Raw genomic sequence first — 18837 nt, 5'->3', positions numbered from 1 at the left:
GATTGGCCCATAAATCCTGACCTTTGGCGTGATTGGACAGCTGCAACATCCATCATGAGAGTTGGGCGGGTGTAAATAAAAAGGCACCAACGGTTGCATCAATAAAACTCTAACGGCAATTTTATGACTGTAGCACTCATCCTGACAGATTCTATATAGACACACAACATACACATGTTACACTTCCTTTTGACAGACATCTGTAAGTATACTTTTGCCTTGTTTGGGTTTTAATTCACTATAATCTTTACTGACATTTTGCTTACAGAAGGTGGAAAGGGCACAGACATTGTTTATTTAATTTCAACTGTAAAAGCAACAAGACTTTCTGCTGGATGAGGATGCAGTCTTCTTTTCTGCAAACAAATTAAACTTTTTGCAGAAACCTAACTGTGAAGTGGAGAGGATACTGATGAATATGTCTTCTGTGTGCAGCATTTAATCTTAAAAACGAAATACATACAACCTGGATGAAGACTATCTTAATTACAGAAAATAATTTGAATGCAGCATGTTTCACCTATTGCACCTCCTGCAGTGTACCATTACCAAACCCTTTAAACAGCACAATTAGTATGGATAGTGTGCTGTTAGGATAGCATAATGTGCTTGTCAATATACAAATGCGGCACAGAGCGAAAGCAGACGCGGAATTAACATTCCACCACCAAACAAATACCATTAGTCACTATTCTCCTGAAACCATGCAGTGTCCAAAATGTTACGGATGACTGGAAACTTGGAGAGGGGTGGCACACTTGGCAGCTGCCACATATTAACACTGCAAAAACACAGCCAATGTTTTTCACTGGATTGGGATGACTCTATGAACAGATCGCAGACAAGGCAGCTGTCACTGCTAAACACAACAAACAGGATGTGTTGTTTGTCTGAATGGATATTCAAGCATGGCTACACTGAGCTGCTTGGTGTGTGCTCACTGAGAGTTTTATGTCTGAGCTTATTCCTCTCAGTCCTGCAGAAGTTTGCGTTTGACAGTTGAACTCTCCGATGTGAGGTGAACAAAAAGAGCTCCGGCTGCAGTCCGTGCCCTCAGCTCAAACGTGTCATAGTCATGGGCCCACTCCACGCTTCCCCAGTGCTGAATCTGTGCAGGAGCAAAACACATGTTAGAGAATAGTAGGATTGTCTGCAGGGAGAGCAGCAGGGGCTTAATTGCTACACTGAAGGTGCTGCATGCAGAATCCTGGCAAAGTCAGCTTCTACACTGCATTGTACATTGTGTGCTACCAGTTTAGGTTCCATGGGGAATGTGATGAAAACAGAGGAGGGTGCAGTTGTTCCAGAGAAAATATAGCAAACCATTTGAGCTTTTGCAATTACACCTCTGACATGTTTTTCTTTCCTGCTCTTCATTTAATTCAAATGAAAACTTTGACTGAAGAATAAAAGATTGTCTTTGCAAAATAAACACAGGGATTCCTTAATAACGTGGTTATGAGCAACACTAGCGCTATAAACAGTGTCACAAGATAGAGACTACCAAGCTTCTTCACCAAGGACTCATTTGTTTATGGTTAATAAAGGAAAGAAGTATGCTAAACGATACCATCTATAATAAAGTGTATGCTACTCTCCTACCTGGTATTCCTCCTCCAGTCTGGAGAGCAGCACAGCCTGTTCCACCGTCAGATGTCTGTCAATCATCCCCATGGACAGCACAACAGACTTCAGCTGGGTGATCACATACTCAAGGCCTGCACAGGAGAAACCATATTACTGTATAGCTCTGTCCTACGACAATTAAAGCTCATTAAAATGCTGTTAATGCAAACATTATTAATAACACAACTATTACTTCTTTACAATTACCACAAACAAAAACATCTCCATCAACACAGTCTTGTCATTAGAGTATGTGTGATAATATTTTGCACCACAGTTAAATCATCTAAATCATGAAGTGCACGTAATTGTTAAAAGTGCTCATCTCGGATCAGTTTGGAGATGTTTCACCTGTCAGGGACCAGAAGGTGTAAGAATTCAGGTGTTGCCGGAAAGTGTCTTTGGTGGCCTTTGGGATCTCAGGACCCAAAATACTGGACGAGGAGCCAATAGTGACATTATACCTGCAATTAAGTTGTGGGAAATATAGACAATTAGGAAAGGATTTAATGTGGTAACTACATTCACGAGGGCTATAATCGGTACATAAATCGCTTTAACATGCCTCGACTATGACAAAAGCTAATGCTGCCGTTACCTGTTTTCCATCCAGTGCAGCACAGGGTCCCACTCATTCTTCTGTAGCTCAACCAAACTGTGGGGCTCATCGACTCTGTAACTACACAAAACAAACACCAGCAACATTTAAAGCCACAACTGCAAGGAAAGTCACTTTCAAAAATAGCTCTGCAAATAACCCAACATGTAAATTCTAAGTGGACAAGCTTGTCTGAATGCAGGACGGCATCTTAGCAATCAAGTCCAGGATGAAATGACATGACGTGTGTCGTTTCATCCTTTTCTTGTCATTGATTTTGTCTTACAGACAAACACGGCCTTTCAACTGAAAAGGTGTAGCTTAAATAATAAAATAGACATTTAATATCTATGTTGTCATTGTGTTGATGTTGTTAGAAATGAGCTCCGGCTATATACGGATGTACAGCACACAGAATAAGTAATCGTTGTTATCCATGGCAATAAAGCAAAGTTTTAAAAGGCAAATTTCATTGAGGTTTCGTTAATAAGTTCATAAGTAGAATACCAGACAGTGTCAGTGTCCAGGAACTTCAGGGCAGCACTGATCATCTGGTCCTTGTTGCGTTGCGTGGGATTGTCCAGAGCTGTGTTGCATAGCGTACTCTGCAGGAAGAGAACCAACATTTCTCTTTCAGTCAGTTACATTTTTGTTAAATATCCTTTACCAGTGGACTCTCTCGTCTCCTCCCTCTCCTCCTGCCTGTGACCCGGAAATCAATTTCAGAATGCCATCTTGAAAGATGTCTCAATTCTTAAAATGCATCCCGAGGAGAGAGGAGCTCCAAAGGTATGGTGTATGAAATTAAAAAACACATACAAAAATAACTTTGAATACAGCGGTCTTCAAGAATATCAAGCTTTAAAACGTTACACCCCCTCCAGTTGTACCAGGTGCATAGTGTAGAACTTGAGTGTGTCCCTTTGAGCATCCCACTCGGTTGCGATGGCGATAGCCAGGGCTTCATTTGGCACAGTGAACAGCTTCCCTCCTGGTGTTTTCAGTTTTCTTCTGTCTAGGTTTATCTCATATAAACCACCTAAATGAAAAATTGGAAATAATAATGAAACACATCTCTCATATCTCAGCTTCACAGTGAAGAGCAATCAATCACAGGACTGCCATACTCAACCTATTTCTGGTGACTTCTGACACTTACCTTCCCCTTGGGATATACTGACATCCTGATAAAATCTTCTTCTTCCTGGAAACAGCAGAACACATCACATCAGTCAGCACGCGCACAGCAAGGTTAAGTTACAGCACGTGTTGCTGCAGCAGAAAGACAGACATTATGCATATCGATGATGTGTCTTACCTGCTGTGGCTGAGGAGTAATTCTGAGCAAAGCGAAATTGCTGACTTCTTGGGCACATTTGACTGGGAGAGAGGATACTTCCAACATGGCTCTGAAGTCTAACAAGGCTCCTCAACATAGCGGCAGTTTTGTGAAGATGTAACATGAATGTTTTTAAGAAAAGCTAGCTGACAGGCTAGGCTACCGGTTTCGTATCTGACCTCAGTTCGTTATTTGCCACATTTGTATACGAGTAAATGTTTTTCCTATTACCATCAGCTCTTGTTTATACTGTGACGTTACCGGCTACCTGTATAACGTTGCTGTACCTCTATTCACTGGTGCACATTTCTTCCTCTGCTTTCTAATAGCATCTCCGGTGTTCTGAAGCGTGCGTGTGACCTTCTATGTTTGAAAGAGAGCGTCACAAATAGTTTTTACAGCAGGGAAGTGTAGTTTTTCTAAGTGCTTTTACGCACTGTAACACTACTGATACAAAACTACAGACGAATATTCGCGTAAAGCCTTCCGCAATTTGCACCAATGAGCGTTAAAGATGTAAGCAAGCTGAACTCTGTTGGCCAATGAGAAGGGCGGATTCTGCTGCTCGAAGTCCACATACTTTTCTGGAAGCTTGGCGCCTGGTAAACTAAACTGTGGAGGATTCGGGGGGGATTTGAATGTTGGTGGACCTCTCAGTCCGCTCCCTCCTCGTCGTAGACGCCGACAGAGACCATCGCTCGGACGGCAATTGACCAGGATCGGTGCCCAGCTCGCCAAGCGGGAGCCATGCCTGTCCCCGCTGGATACGTCAGCGACTCCCCAGCAGCGGCCTTCGCATCCTCGGCCTCGCTTATTCCACCGCCACCGATAAACACCCAGCAGCCCGGTGTTGTCACCTCGCTGCTGTACAGCGGCTCCAAGTTCAGGGGCCACCAGAAGAGCAAAGGGAACTCGTACGACGTTGAGGTTGTTTTGCAGGTGGGCCTGTTAAACGTATTATTTACTATTCAGGCCAGCTGTCAGGGGGATTTGATGATCTGTCAAACGGGCGCTGTGATGATTGACAGCTGGAAAACCAATGAGCCCTGGCCCTGTGGTTGAGTAACTCGCCGAGCTAGCTGTGGATATAGCAGTGCCATCGACTCTATACTACCAACACCTTTCAACCATAAAGAGGCATTTTATGTAATGTAATATCATCAAAAACACTGATAGATAGAGTTCACAGAAGTTTGGCATCTGCATTTGTTTGGGAGTTTTACAAACCTGCACGTTTATGGCTGTGTTGTGTGACGGGATATTAGTTATGTCATGACATCCTTTTATATGATTTGATTGCCACGTACTGTCATTTGAATATAGAAGAAACTACAGCTGTGACGTAAACGACATTCTCTGTTGTTTCTTGTGTTCTCGTTGTAAGCATGTCACCATGGAGGATTCCTACCTGTGTGGCTACCTGAAGATAAAAGGACTGACTGAGGTGAGAGCAGTATTTCCCTTTTTATTAAGCTGCGTCTGGCCACTACTCATTGTTTATATTAAGGATACTGTCAGGTTGTGCTACTCACGATTCAACTGTCATTCTGTACACAACTGAATATCACAAGTTACAGTATCCTATAAATCACAATATGACTAAAGTGATTGAAGATGAACACGATAAACCGTGATTATCAGCACAAGTGACATTTGACCCTATAATTTGTTTTGGGATGAAACATTACACGGACGGACTTTAGAATAGGCGTGACATACTTTCACTTTCAAAGAGAAGAAAACACATAACCGCATGTATCCGATCGGCAGTGCCAGAGCAAACGATAACATCACAGGTGTCTGTTGCTGTCGCAGGAATACCCAACTCTCACCACGTTCTTCGCCGGGGAGATCATCAGCAGGAAGCGGCCGTTTCTCACCCGTAAATGGGATGCGGATGAGGATGTGGATCGTAAGCACTGGGTAAGGCGAAAGCTTCATTCATGACCTACACGGGTGCTCTACAGCAGGCTGGTTTTACCGTGACATCATCCGTTTTACTTTTTGTGTCAAGGGCAAGTTCCAGGCTTTCTACCAGTATGCAAAGACGTTCAACTCGGATGATTTTGACTACGAGGATCTGAAGAGCTCCGACTATATTTTCATGAGGTGGAAGGTAAGGTACTGCCTAAATGGACCGTGGACCATATGTCGTAGTAAGTCACCTCTGAACTGCAGCTGTTTCTATTTCTCACCCCCGTCCGTCCCCGCAGGAGCAGTTCCTGGTCCCCGACCACACAATAAAAGACATCAGCGGAGCTTCCTTTGCCGGATTCTACTACATATGCTTCCAGAAATCCACAGCAACGATCGAGGGCTACTACTATCACAGGAGCTCTGAATGGTAACGCAACACAACACTAGTCGCTGTGAGGGGACGCGGAGTCATTTTACGAATCGTCAGACTTGCTGCTGAAAGGTTGCTGGATCAAACCCCAGGCCAGCTGGAAAATCTGGTTGGAGAAAAGTCCTGAACAGATAAAAATGTCCAGCTTTCAGCAGCGTCTGTCAAGGTGCCCTTAATTCCAAATTTTCCCTTGCTCAGATGTTTAGTATATGATGAATGTGGCCTTTTGAACAGCTCATAGTTGGACTGTGTAACCTTATATGGATGAAGCAGAACAATCTGACCCTCAGTGAGTTTGTAGCGTTTGATTAATATGGTTGTCAGGCCTGGCTTTAAGCAAACTGAGGCCTGCTTGTACTTTAGTGTTTTCAATTTCATTTGACATTCTTTGGCATTTCTTTCAACTCCCTCTGCACATAATGGTCTGGCTATTGTTACGGAAGCCTCTGATTTTATTCCTTTCTCCGACCAATACTTGGAAGCAGTTTTGTTTCCCTCTGTTGTATGTTGGTTTTTCCAAAAGTGGTAAATTATTAACAGCCAGCGCTTATGTCATTCCTGCTATAACAATGGCATTTAGCACTATTGTGAGGACTGAAAACAGTATTAACCGCAGTGGGAATGTTGTTATGGTCTTATAAAGGGCTTGTTTAAAAGAGCAACTCCGGGGTGAACTCTGCCAACCACACATAAAGAAAAGGCTGAATATGAGCATCAGTCCAGACTGTGGTTTGCCCTCAATTCATTCTGTTCCTCGAGTATAACTGACTAATGGCTTTCAAATGTCCACATCCATCTTTTTATTCTAGTAAAAGCATTCATTTTGGGGTTGTTTTTGACAAACTGGACTGAATTCGACTTCTTTTAAGAAGTAAAGTTCAGTTCTGCTTGTTTTGGTGACGCCTCTGTACAGCCCATGTGCGGTTTAATTCAACAGCAAACACTGCTGCAGGAATACAACTGAAGAGCACCTGTTATATCTGTTAACTGTGCAGCCAAACAAACTCTCATAGTTGTAATAAATATGTCAGTGGTCTGCCTTTTACAGCAGCTCTTCAACTAACTACTGTAGCTGCTCTCCTTGTTACACTCTGCAAAAACAAAAAATGCTGAAAGGGTTTGTTTTGTTTTTTAGAAGCATATTTGATGAACGATAACAAATGCATGGTGTGTTTCCGGTGGCTTATCACTAAAAAAATCCCGCCGTGAATCCCCAGTTGAATGCTTTTAATGCTCTAATATGGTGTTAAGTGAGCAAACAGTAACCAGTAAGGCTAAATGAGATCAAACTACACTGGGTTACATGCATCTCGTCTCGTGAAGGCAGTTTAAATCCAGTCGGGGAGAGGCGGAGTCCGCCACTAACTATGATAACTTGTATATAGGGAGGCAATTGCTGAATGGCAGAGAAAATGCTGAACAATATAAAGTAAGAAAAATGGGGGTTTATTTCATTCCAAATCTTAAATATTATGCCTTTTTAAACATAATAAACCACAACTATTTGGATTTTCTGATAAATGCTTTGTCACAAAGCTGAAAACGGGCTTATGTCATGTACCTCTAACATGTACTGTGTTGTTCTGCTGCAGGTACCAGTCTCTAAACCTCACCCACGTTCCCGAGCACAGTGCAGCCATCTTTGAGTTCCGGTGACCCTGGCCGGCATCGTGGATCTTTTCTTGATGGACACAGACTTGAGGCAAAGCGGCGGTCTGCAGATGCTACCGAGAACGACGAGGGATGAGAATTTTGGACTCTGGAGAAGTGCAAACTCCGACATGTTCCCAATAAGTGGACGGGCAGCGGATTGACCGGTGGACGGGGATAGCGAACAAATGAATGTATGGTTGAGAAGAAAGGAAGAAAGAGCCGTTGTGCTCCCTGGCTGGAGCTTGTAAAGTTACAACCAGCAGCAGAGACTGGGTGTGGCTCACATAGTGTTCCCCTGTCTTCTTTCATTTTAACGTCTGGTATTAAAAAAAACCGCTTGGCGCAGTATCTCGAGACACTTTATGAACTGAGTTTGGAATTCCCCTTCTTGTTTTGCAACTAGAAGCGTCTACGTTGGACAAGGATTCCTCTGAGGAGTCTGCTCTTATAGACACGATCTCTAAAGAAGTAGCGTCTGTGAGGAAGAAAAGCACGAGAGTAGTTTGGGTTCATGATTGATTGGAGCTTTAATCAGCCCATAAGCTAGACTGGCAGTATTTTTTGGAGCTAAGCTGGGTCTTTGTTTGCCTGCCAAGATGATATTTTGTTATTTTACTCTAAATGATGGACGCAGAGGGACACTTTTAAAGGCTGCAATGTGAGTGACAAACATGGACTATATGTTACTAATGCTTGCAGTCAGGATTTACACTCGCGTGCCCTCGTACACAAGGTGGCAGGACAAGCTTTTTAACTCGTTTTTAAGGGTTTGAATGCATGGGGGTTCGGAGCCAAAACAATCACATAAAAGTATTTAAAAAAAAAAAAAGTATTTTTACTTTGCACTCTGCATTTAACAAAGAGCTTTTTACTCCCTCTGTCATTTTAAATGAAGATCCCCTCTATCCCCATGTTTCTGTCCCCTCGACTATGCAACGCTTTCAAACATAGCTCTCTTTAAACATAAATCCTGCAGTTTTCAGAGACAGAATTTTATTCTATCCTCATAGTATATTGAAAAAAAAGAATCTATCTTAATGAAAGGAAATATTTTTGTTAAATTGCCTGTGAAAACATTACCTGATGTTCCCTTCCCACGTGATGGTGCCATCTTTCTAAAGCTTATCAGAGTTGTATTATAACAGTGTTTTTTTGAGAATACGCCTGGATTTGATTGACAGTGTGACTGTAAAGAATGGATTTTTAAAAAAATCATATCAAAAAATACCCTTTCACTGTGTCTTGCTTGTTTGACCAATATGCTACATCATGTGTTTAGGTGATATTTTCATAACACACCTCAAGTTACTTATTATTTACTCATTTTAAAGTCTAAAACAAATTGCATTGTATACAGTTCAATAACAATTCAAAGTATTTGTCAACACTGTTAACAAATATATGATTTTCTCAATTAATAAACTTGATTGTGTACTTGAATGCAAAAAGAAGAGTCGATAACCATCCTTTTTACCCCGCACCGCCCTCTGGTGTTCTGAAACTTCTTCGTCTTTGTTGTTTTAGCGTGAAGCCGACACAATAAGAATATGACACAATGCTAACATGCTCATGTCAAGCAGGTACAAAGTCTACCATATTCACCATCCTAGGTCAGCATGTTTGCATGCTAATTCATTGATACATTTGCTAAATAGCACTAAACACAAAATACATGTGAGGCTGATGGGAAGGCCGTTCATTTGTACTAGTAACTTGTCTAAAACAAGTCTTGGACAAACTGAAATCTTGACCTAACGATTGTACAATTCATCCTGAAGGGGGCATGAATATATGTAGCAGATTTCATTGCTATTCATCCAGTAGTTGTGACATCTTACGCAAACCTACAAATGTCAACCACATGGTGGCGCCAGAGGATAAAGCAGGCACAGTGGTTTTGTGCCAATCCAGCAGATGTTGAGGTATTGAACGGCATGAGTGAGTTGTTTGACATCTTGGTGGCGCTTGAGGAAAAAAAAAAATCAAGAGATCACCAAAGTTGTTTGGTGAGGATTCATTCTTCGGCCACCGTGGATATATTTATAGGCCACTTCTACATGTAATGGAATTGCAATCCACATCATAGTTGTATATAACCCTGTGTTAGAATTCACTCGAGCTTAAAGATCATTAATCACGGGACATTTATTCTTGCAAGAAGGAACATGGTTGAATCACATACGAAATGTAGCTCGAGGCTGCTCGGAGATCTGTCTCCTAGTGTCTGATATTCATACGGAGTAAACAACATGCAGTGGGCTGGCACAGGGCCATTTACGTCACAAAGGACAACACATTGGTTGCGTTTCACACAGGCGTCTAGGTAGAGTATCTGGAACATCACTTTAACGATTTGTTGTCGTACAAAGGTCACTTTACGGTACTCAGGAAGTCATTGGTCGCAAATCAGCCAGGCGTCAGTAGTGACGCCTCTTCGGGTTCATTGTGGCTTATTTAGGGTAAACAGCTTGAAGTGTTCTTTCGGACGTCAATAGAATAAACATTTGCTGCGACACCTAGTGTCACAGAAAGTTCACACGAAACCATTTGAGGACACGGCTTTAAACACTTACAGAGGACATGTATAACATTCACTAATTATTAAATGCATAATAAGTAATTTCGATTTTCCCCCAAACACCCTGTATCTGACATAACCACAGTTCCATGGTGTTACTTTTGGCACAGAGACAGCTGCTTCCTTGTCATAGTGTCACAAGCAATAGACAATGAAGAGAAAGGAACATCTTGGGATTATTGAAGTATTTCTGTAATGCTGCCAAGTACTGTACTTATGTACAATCTTGAGGTACTTTATTTAAGTATTTCCATTTTCTGCAACAGTTGACATATTTGATGAATGTATTGAACGCTTTACACTGAAAGTGTCCTGTGGGTTTGTATCCTAACTATCGGATGGATTTCTAAAGAATTTTGTACAAACATTCATGGTTCCCAGATGATGAATCTTTGGCGATCTTATAACCTTTTTAGCGGCACCCTGATCGGAATTTGTACATCTGAGTGAAATGTTTCAACTGCCATTGAAAGATTTGAAATTTGGTTCAGACATTCATGGTCCCCTTTAGGAAGAATTGAATTTGTGATCCTTAAACTTTTCATATAGCGGCCTTATCGAGTCACATTTTCAGTTGGTCCAATGCAAAATGAGCAAATACCTTTAAAACTAATGACAATCCCTCACCTGTACTTAGCTGTGCTTAGTGTTAATCAGCCAATGTTAGCATGCCAACATGCTAAACCAAGATGATGAACATGATAAACATCATGATGTGCAACAAAAGTCCCCAGCCGGAATCAAACTGCAGCGTTGCAGCCAGACAGGCTATCGTCATACAGACTGCAGCGCAGTCTGCAGAAGAATGTAGTGTCTCGCTTGCTTATACGCATCTCAGCTCACAGTGTGGGGGAACATCAGGTATTTCAATTATTCCAATTGATCAGCAGTTTTAAGGTCCCCATTGAACCCCTCCAGTCATCCCCTTCACATTCTGAGCCTTGTCACACAAAGACATGTGTCTGGATGACTCTGGAATTCCAGAAGAGCAGGTATATCCTCTTCTGGAAGTAAGTACGGTGTGTGTTATTTTCACAATCCAAAAACAAAGTGATTCATATTTTTGTGCTGTCGCACAGAAAGAAGTTGAGTGAGAGGTTGCACATTACAACACACAACAAATTGCTTGGCAGAAGAGTATGCAGATGTCTGATTAAGATGGTCTTTTAACAGGATACGAATGTGCCCAAACTAAATTACAAGGTTAATACGATTAAAAATAACAGTAAAACAAACATTACTGTACAAAACATTTCCAGCAACTGTGAATCCCTTGAGTCATTTCAACACTGGCTATTGCATTTTGTGTGAGTCACATTCCCGAGAGGTTGTATCACAATGCAGAAATATTTTACCTTGGGTGTTGTCGTGCATACGTTATTCGATCTCTGTAGATCTGATTTCCAGTCACTGGTCCCTACCGCACAACTGCGTCCGTCTTGTGCTAACACTTCTCAGAAGCTGCACGCCCTTTTTACGCTCCACTATCTGCTTTTGCAGCCTACTGGGCGACGTTCAACCCCGCAGACGCGTATTTACCAAATACTTTACCGTACTGGCGGCATTGATCAAACGCGTTCCCACCGTGTTGCACGTGCAGTGCCAAGGCTGCAGCTTGATTGCAGCAGCTGCATCAGGCTCAATTACAGTATTTGGCGTGAATGCCTTGTAATGCTAATAGACACCCGCCACTTCACAGTATATAGAAGAACACACAGCGTTTGTTTTCATGTGCTAATTGAGCGAAACGCAAGTCCGACACCGACTACATGAGATATGAATGTTCTTACATTGAGGACAAAAGAGGGCAAACACCTCAGTGTGTTTTGTGCAGCGACGTTCTGGCACAAGAAAGTAATGAAGCCGTGAAAACGGAAGCGGCATTTGTTGGATCAATACGCAGCCGATAAACGAAGTTAAAAATGTGGGTCGCGGCTTAATTGTCATTAAGGGGTGATGGTGGGTCCCGCAGTGAGACCAGTTGAGAACTGCACCAAAGGCAAACACCAAATTGTTCAGTCCTTAATGTCTGTGTAAAGATTGCTGGACAATCTTGCTCCATATCTCATGCAGTGTTTTTTACTTTCTTCAGAATTTGCCAATGTTTGCTAGAGGCTGTGCTGAACGTCATGAAGCGTGTTTTATGGCACGTCCTCATCTGTTAGGTTTCCATTTCACTGAGTTGCTGAGTTTGCAAGAATTACGTGTCCATATATAATCAAACACACAACACAAAGGACTTCCTCCCTCGTAATAAAAAGTGTGACGACGAAGAAGGCGCTTTTGCCTCTTCCTCCTTGTTTGTAATTAGTCACGTTTAAATAAAAATGGTCAAAGTGCATTTTGCAAGATGTTGACATTTGTGTGTGTAAATGCCCGGCAGACGTAGCCTATAGGGAAACAAATTCTATGAGCCACACACCTGGAAAGTTTCTGATAATTCCATTGTCAGTTTCATTGTCAGTTTCAAGGCAACCCAAACAAGGAAGGGATTGTGAAGTGAGACCAAAGCAAACCAAATGATGCTCTGTGCCAGGGTGCTTTGTGGGAAGTTGTTTTTGGCAGACAGATATTTTTATCACAGTCATACAATGATTGGCACACAGACACCCACTGCATAGCTAAACTCTGAACTGACCCTCACAAAAAATGTTATTATCTTTGAGCCCACAAATGATCCGCATGAGTGATCTGTGTTGATGCCCATAGGAATGCACACGATTAAATCTCATTGAGCGTCTCATTTCTTTGAGGTCTCAGACAACAGAGTGTTATATGTGCTAAACCAAGACTCTAGATTTTCCATAATTCCATAAGTATTGTTTTCACAACCCATTACATACAAAAAAATATTAAAGTTGTTTCCTGATTCCCAAAAACTATCCTAAACATTTTAAAATGGTGGCACCATATAATATTTAGATTACACCAAAACTTAAAACATTAATGTTTTCATTTTTTTTACAACTCATTATTGTTCTTGATTGAAGTTAATCATGACAATTTCATGAAAGAAATTATTACTTTGTACAGGTTTCTGACAAAATGCCGGTTTATTCTCACATCATTTAATATTATATAGTATGATGAGGATTTATTTATCCTGAGTATGTTTGTATGTAATATATATTATTATTTCAGATGTGGGAATTTCCAGAGTCAAAATTCCAGAGTCACGGTCCTCTTGTTCAGTGTGGAAACCTCTTGTGGCTTTACACACAGGTGTTGACGTCTCCTCGGGTCGTACACGAAGCTGGACAGTCCTGACCTTTTACACCATATCACTGTGTGTGTTTGTGTGAGTGTGTGTGTGCGATAAAATACTGGCATCACTTCAGACAAGGACTCCACACCCACGTCCACCCTCTAGTCCACCCCTGCAATCCTCACTTTGAAGAAACACCTGCTCCTCCCGACCCCCCCCCCAGACATGGGCAATGGGCACGTGCTCACCTTTGCCCATTTAGTCAGTTTCAACAGATGCACGCATACACAACGGGCTCTCCACACTATTTCCTGATAAGGGATATTGCTGGCAGATGACAAGTGTGAATGATTGCATGCGTAAACAGTTTTTAATTATGGGAGTTGAGGATGCTGGAGCTGCAGGGAAGTGGTTGAGGAAGACCGCAGCTGATGTAATAAATTCTTCAGAAACTAAAAGGCAAACATGTTTGCTTGGTGAAAAAACTGGTGCGTCAAAATTCAAATAAAAAATGGAATTAAAAGTTTGAAAAATGTCGCAGCAAAAATGAAAAAAATACCCCCACCATGGATCAGCTGACATCAAAGGAATTGTCAACATTTTTGAAGATTTTCTTATTTGCTGTCTTGTTGAGAGTAACATGAGAGGATCAATACCATCCGTTAAATATGAAGCTACAGCCAGGAGACTGCTAGCTTAGCATAGTATAAAAACTGTAAACAGGGAAACAGCTACCCTGGCTCTGTGGCAAAATAATTGTTTTTAGGAAGGGTTATGTAGCCTACTTGACTTCTTGGCCAGGAGCAGGTCAGAGGCTGACTTAAAGCAAGGCAATGCCAGCTTAATGTTAGCATTCAGCTAACATCAGTGCAGTAGTCGGATTGACACAACTCTTTCTATTCTTTATCCAAGCCAAGCTAACTTCCTGGCTGTATGTTAGCTAATATTTAGTGTACAGATATCGTCGTTAGCTAACTCAAGAAAGGGAATTAGCAGGTTTTCCAAAATTTCGACCTATTTATATGAATGCACTGTTACTTTGGTAATTTGTCACAAAATATGTTTTTAATATTTTTATGAAGACATAACATTATTATATTTAGGCTACAGTCTCTATAGGGGCACATTTGGATCAAATGTAGTGTAATTTCAACTGATGATGAAAACTAAAATTATGAACAAAAACTACATTATCAGTCATTCAATGTAAGTCATTTGTTTAAATAATCAATTCATTTATAACTGAATCCTGCAATTGCATTAGCTGGGTTTTGTTGTTGACAAGTAGTGCGAGTATCTATTCTTTTCATGACAGATACCTTTTCCCAGCTCAACCTTCAACCTCCTCCTTTGATGTTAATTGGACTGCCAGAAGATCCAGCTACACTTGTTTGACCACTCCTCTGCATGTGTGCATCCTTTTTCCCAGCCGACTCCGCCTCCGTTATGTGAAGCACATATAAACCGCAGCAGCCTCTCTGATCTGGCAGAGCAGCAGAGACAGTTCAGCTAGACACTGAAGGTCAATAAAGCAGCTTTTCATCCTGAGAGCTCAGACACAAACAAGTGGACGATGGTCGGTGAACAACGCTTTGTATTCAGTGCCCGCGTAATCGGAGCCGTCCACAGAGACACGCCAAAAATGAAGGTGAGTCAAGACCTCAGTCGTTACTTGTGTGAGGTGTTAAATATGTCTGTTTGTGTGAAAGTTTCTGGTCTGAAATCTGTTATTTCTCTCTCTCCACAGATGTTCATGATATCTGTGTTGTGGTCTGATGAGACTGAAGTCATTGTCTACAGGTCCTTCAAGAATTTCAAGAAATGTCATGTAAGACCAAAGAAACTCCCGCTTGGTGTACTCAGTCTGCTGTTTATATCGTAGGAATAATTATTAATTCAGATGTGTTTTTTTTTTATCCAAACAGAGGCGGCTGAAAAACAGGTTCCCTCGCATGAACGCTTTCAGGAAAAACGACAGAATGATCCCCAAATTTAGCGGTAAGATTATTTCAACTGTTACAAGGTGTATATAAATGGTCTCCTATGAGCAACTGTGTATTTGTAGCAATTAATTAGAGGAACAGCACACAAAACAGTTTGATATCTGTACAAACATGGTTTGTTTTAGCTTGCTTTTCCTCCTGTTTTAAGCAAAATGCTTTAAAAATGATGTTCATCATCTTCTCAGCAAATCTCGTGTTAATCCTGCCACCGTTTCCTCTCCTCTCTCCAGGGCAGGCCAGGAGGAACAGCCTCCAGCAGAAAGGATCCAAGCGATCAATCCAACGCATGAAGTTCCTGGAGAGCTACTGCGACGAGCTGCTGAAGTGCGACCAAACTGTGACTCAGAGCTCAGAGGTGACTCAGTTCTTCATGCCCAAAGACCATGACCTGCAGCCAGACTTCACCAGGAACAGGTAGGTTGTCATGCCAGTGTTTAAGTCAAGTCACGTGATAGCTGAATAGAAGCTCTTGATTCTTACTCTGACTTCTCTTTCACACAGCATCATGATCCTGATGTCTGATGATCTGCCCGATGGCTCAGGTGGAGGAGGCGGTGATGTGACGCGTCAGCATGCAGGCAGCGTCTCTCACCCGTTTGTCTCCCAGACTTACCGCTGCGTGGCTGCTCACGAGACAAAGGATACCAAGAATCGTCCGTTTAAGGTCGCTGTGGACGAGAAGCTGGATGTCCTGATCAAAGACCCTGCAGGTCAGTGCTTCACTTTCATGCAGTTCCTTCCTGAAAAGCAGCAAAACTCTTGAGCTTCCCCCAAAACCATTTCTGTCATGCTGAAAGAATGTTTTATTTCCTCTCCAGGTTGGTGGCTGGTGGAGAACGAGGATAAGCTTTTGGCTTGGTTTCCTGCTCCCTACCTGGAGTTATGGGAAGGAGAGGAGGATGATGACGCTGGATTCCAGCTTGCAGGTGTGTGTTGCTTGTAGTCACAGTTGTAGTTTAATGAGCAAGAATGCACGTAGAACGGACTGATCTCATTTAACAAGCTTGATTACAGAAGTGAACCTTTGTAAACTTGACAGTGTGACATCATCTGGCATTACTGTGAAAATCAATGCATGTCAGATGCATCTACTTCATATTACTATGAAGATTAGCTGTTAAAAACAACTAACACTGTTGAGTTCTCTTTAACCGCTGGACGTTAACATGCATCTATTCCTTTCTACCAAAACTCACTTTCATGAAGACAATATGTATGTGTACAGCAGTTCCTGAGCTTGTTGTCTTGTTTGTGACCTTTAGGTGCCCTGTACTGTGCCGTGAGGAGTTACTCAACTAAGAAAGATGACGAGGTGTCGGTGCCCATTGGCTCTGTGGTGGAAGTGCTGAGGAAGTCTGACAACGGCTGGTGGCTCATCAGGTATGCCCCAATCTTATCTGTCAACATTGCAAACAGTAGAGAACAGGAACAAGGAGCACATTCGAAATTGTTGTGGTGAAGTGTTCATGAGTGCCTCTTCATTATCTTCACACGAAAACACACAACAAACTCACTGTTGTGTAGGTGGACAGTTAGCAAAGTGTTTTTATTGAGAGATGAAATACAGACAAACAGCGGTATCAAATATTTCTTTGTGCTTTAAGATGAAATGTTATGAATTTCTGAACTTAATCGAGTTACAATAGTTGGCAATTGCTGAACAAAGTTGAAATAAATTCCCTTTTCTTTGCCATCCTCTGCAGATTCAATGGCAAGGCAGGTTACATCCCCTCCATGAACCTGCAACCATACAACAACCCACGGTTAGGCCTTTACAGCCTGCAGAGAAAGCTGCACAGTTCCTTTCTGAACCTGGCAACCAGCAGGGAACCTCAGGCTCCTCGTCCACCCGGCATCAACGAAGAAAACAGCCCACAACGGGATTCTGCGGCCGGGCGTCTCTACAAGGCCCGATCTCTGGACGTCCTCTCTGAGACCTGGTCGCAAGTACAGGCGGAGAGGGACGCCGCAAACTCAGACGGCCGCTTACGCAGCGAGAGCAACACAAGCAGCGAGAGCAACACAAGCACCGAGAGCAACACAAGCAGCGAGAGCAACACAAGCAGCGAGAGCAACACAAGCAGCGAGATCAGCTTCTCCGGCTTCTACTCAAAAAGCCAATCGTCCTCAAGTGTAAGAGATGACATGCTGTGTGAGAGTCCCACAGGCAGTTCTGCAGCTTCCCCCCAGCCTGGTGTCAGTGACAGTGGGAGAATCAACCCTGATCTCATCCTCTCCGACCGCCGTGGCTCCAACACTAGCTCTGACAGCTCTGGATCTGTGAGCTCCAAAGGAAGTGAGAAGGCTTCAATGGCTCCCAGGGTGCCACCCAGACCAAAAACCGAGGAGATCCTGACTCGCTGCACCACCATGACCCGCAAGGCAGCCCTGGCCACCAGGACCCGGCTTCACATTCAGCCAGAGTGGATCCACAGCCGCTAGGGATTCACAAGTCTTTGATTTGTGAAGTATTCATGAACATATTAAACCAGTTTGACCCCATAGGGTCTGTCAGTGAAGTGTGTTTTGTGCAGCATTGTTTATATCTCTATTTACAATTTTTGTCATGGAGATTGAAGAGATAGTAACCTTTACAAGATAAATACATGTTGAAAACCATAAGATACCATCATAACAATAATGTAGCTTCAGTGAAGCGTCAGAAGGAGCAGGAACCAGAAAATGTACGTGACATTGTCATGCAAAAGTAAACAAATATTCTCTATAACTTTGATGCCACTTAAGGGTTAATCTATGTGGATTGTTGGCGTTGAAGAGGAAGTAGAAGTTGTTTTGTCACTAAACTGTATTTCATGTATCCTTCTTTACCATTTATCAGACTTTTTCAGACATAGAAATCAGTTCTGCAAGTTCTGACCTGTTTGGTTATAAGAACAATCATTTGTCACTTTATTATTATGCACCTTTTAATTGCTATATCATTCACAGCAGTCATTTAACTGGTACACTATGTTCTTGTTTATATGAATGGACTGAATGCCAGTGTGATGGCTTCTTGATCCATTTCCAAATGAAGGTAGTGAAATGTCGGGCGTGTTAGACAAGCTGTCAGCAGACGGGGAAGGATAACCACTTTCCTTTTCAGAACAAGTTCTTATTTAATTACCTTCCATTTCTGTTTTGTTACTCATTGTATTGTTATTTATATTCATGCACAGTACTTGCTGCATTATAACCTGTTCACAAGTTTAACATCAACATGTCAATAAAATCCGATTTACACTGAAGTAACGAGAAGTCCTTGTTTAATGAGTATAGAGGAGAAGAGTGGGCATGTCTTTGGGTAACCATAACTTTTCAGGTATTTCTACAATAAACATGTTTTTAGAAATATCTCACAAAACTATTCATGGTTAATAGCCAAACGCCAAAAGTGCCTAATCCAGCACCCTCCTACATACCAGTGCGTTCTCGATGCAGCTCATGTCCGGGCTGCTGCTTGCTTTCTCATTTCTCATTCCAGAACT

At 42.1% G+C, this 18837-nt stretch overlaps 3 protein-coding genes across 3 annotated transcripts; 2 read left to right on the top strand and 1 right to left on the bottom strand.

Moving 5' to 3' along the window:
• Nucleotides 1-98: 98 nt before the first annotated feature.
• atpaf2 (ATP synthase mitochondrial F1 complex assembly factor 2) lies at nt 99-3935 on the bottom strand. Its single transcript, XM_079293280.1, has 8 exons — nt 3543-3935; nt 3384-3428; nt 3115-3263; nt 2732-2829; nt 2225-2305; nt 1978-2090; nt 1603-1718; nt 99-1108 (listed from the first exon to the last, which is right to left on the bottom strand). The coding sequence occupies exons 1-8, from the start codon at nt 3685-3687 to the stop codon at nt 971-973; spliced, it is 885 nt and encodes a 294-aa protein (XP_079149406.1). The 5' UTR covers nt 3688-3935; the 3' UTR covers nt 99-970.
• A 208-nt stretch (nt 3936-4143) lies between these two features.
• On the top strand, nt 4144-8914 carry LOC306794981 (glucose-induced degradation protein 4 homolog). The gene is made up of 6 exons (XM_079293281.1): nt 4144-4502; nt 4948-5007; nt 5379-5486; nt 5578-5679; nt 5777-5907; nt 7503-8914. Exons 1-6 carry the CDS (start codon nt 4311-4313, stop codon nt 7564-7566), a joined length of 657 nt encoding a protein of 218 aa, XP_079149407.1. The 5' UTR covers nt 4144-4310; the 3' UTR covers nt 7567-8914.
• noxo1b (NADPH oxidase organizer 1b) lies at nt 8110-17880 on the top strand. The gene is made up of 9 exons (XM_079293968.1): nt 8110-8221; nt 14776-14994; nt 15094-15174; nt 15272-15344; nt 15580-15763; nt 15851-16059; nt 16168-16275; nt 16612-16729; nt 17053-17880. Exons 2-9 carry the CDS (start codon nt 14920-14922, stop codon nt 17789-17791), a joined length of 1587 nt encoding a protein of 528 aa, XP_079150094.1. The 5' UTR covers nt 8110-8221; nt 14776-14919; the 3' UTR covers nt 17792-17880.
• The last annotated feature ends 957 nt before the right edge of the window (nt 17881-18837 follow it).

Source organism: Melanostigma gelatinosum (assembly GCF_949748355.1).
Source record: "Melanostigma gelatinosum genome assembly, chromosome: 21".
Taxonomy (NCBI): Eukaryota; Metazoa; Chordata; class Actinopteri; order Perciformes; family Zoarcidae; genus Melanostigma; species Melanostigma gelatinosum.
The sequence above is the reverse complement of the archived record's forward strand: the minus strand, read 5'-3'. Positions and strand labels throughout refer to the sequence as shown.

Excerpts from the sequence above, each read along its gene's own strand:
- atpaf2 (XM_079293280.1), bottom strand. The coding sequence starts at position 3,687 with ATGTTACATCTTCACAAAACTGCCGCTATGTTGAGGAGCCTTGTTAGA. Across the intron at positions 2,306-2,731 it reads CTGGACACTGACACTGTCTG|TTACAGAGTCGATGAGCCCC; the intron begins GTATTCTACTTA and ends TGTTTTGTGTAG. Across the intron at positions 1,109-1,602 it reads GACTGGAGGAGGAATACCAG|ATTCAGCACTGGGGAAGCGT; the intron begins GTAGGAGAGTAG and ends GCTCCTGCACAG.
- LOC306794981 (XM_079293281.1), top strand. The coding sequence starts at position 4,311 with ATGCCTGTCCCCGCTGGATACGTCAGCGACTCCCCAGCAGCGGCCTTC. Across the intron at positions 4,503-4,947 it reads ACGTTGAGGTTGTTTTGCAG|CATGTCACCATGGAGGATTC; the intron begins GTGGGCCTGTTA and ends TCTCGTTGTAAG. Across the intron at positions 5,008-5,378 it reads AGATAAAAGGACTGACTGAG|GAATACCCAACTCTCACCAC; the intron begins GTGAGAGCAGTA and ends TTGCTGTCGCAG.
- noxo1b (XM_079293968.1), top strand. The coding sequence starts at position 14,920 with ATGGTCGGTGAACAACGCTTTGTATTCAGTGCCCGCGTAATCGGAGCC. Across the intron at positions 14,995-15,093 it reads GAGACACGCCAAAAATGAAG|ATGTTCATGATATCTGTGTT; the intron begins GTGAGTCAAGAC and ends CTCTCTCCACAG. Across the intron at positions 16,730-17,052 it reads AACGGCTGGTGGCTCATCAG|ATTCAATGGCAAGGCAGGTT; the intron begins GTATGCCCCAAT and ends CATCCTCTGCAG.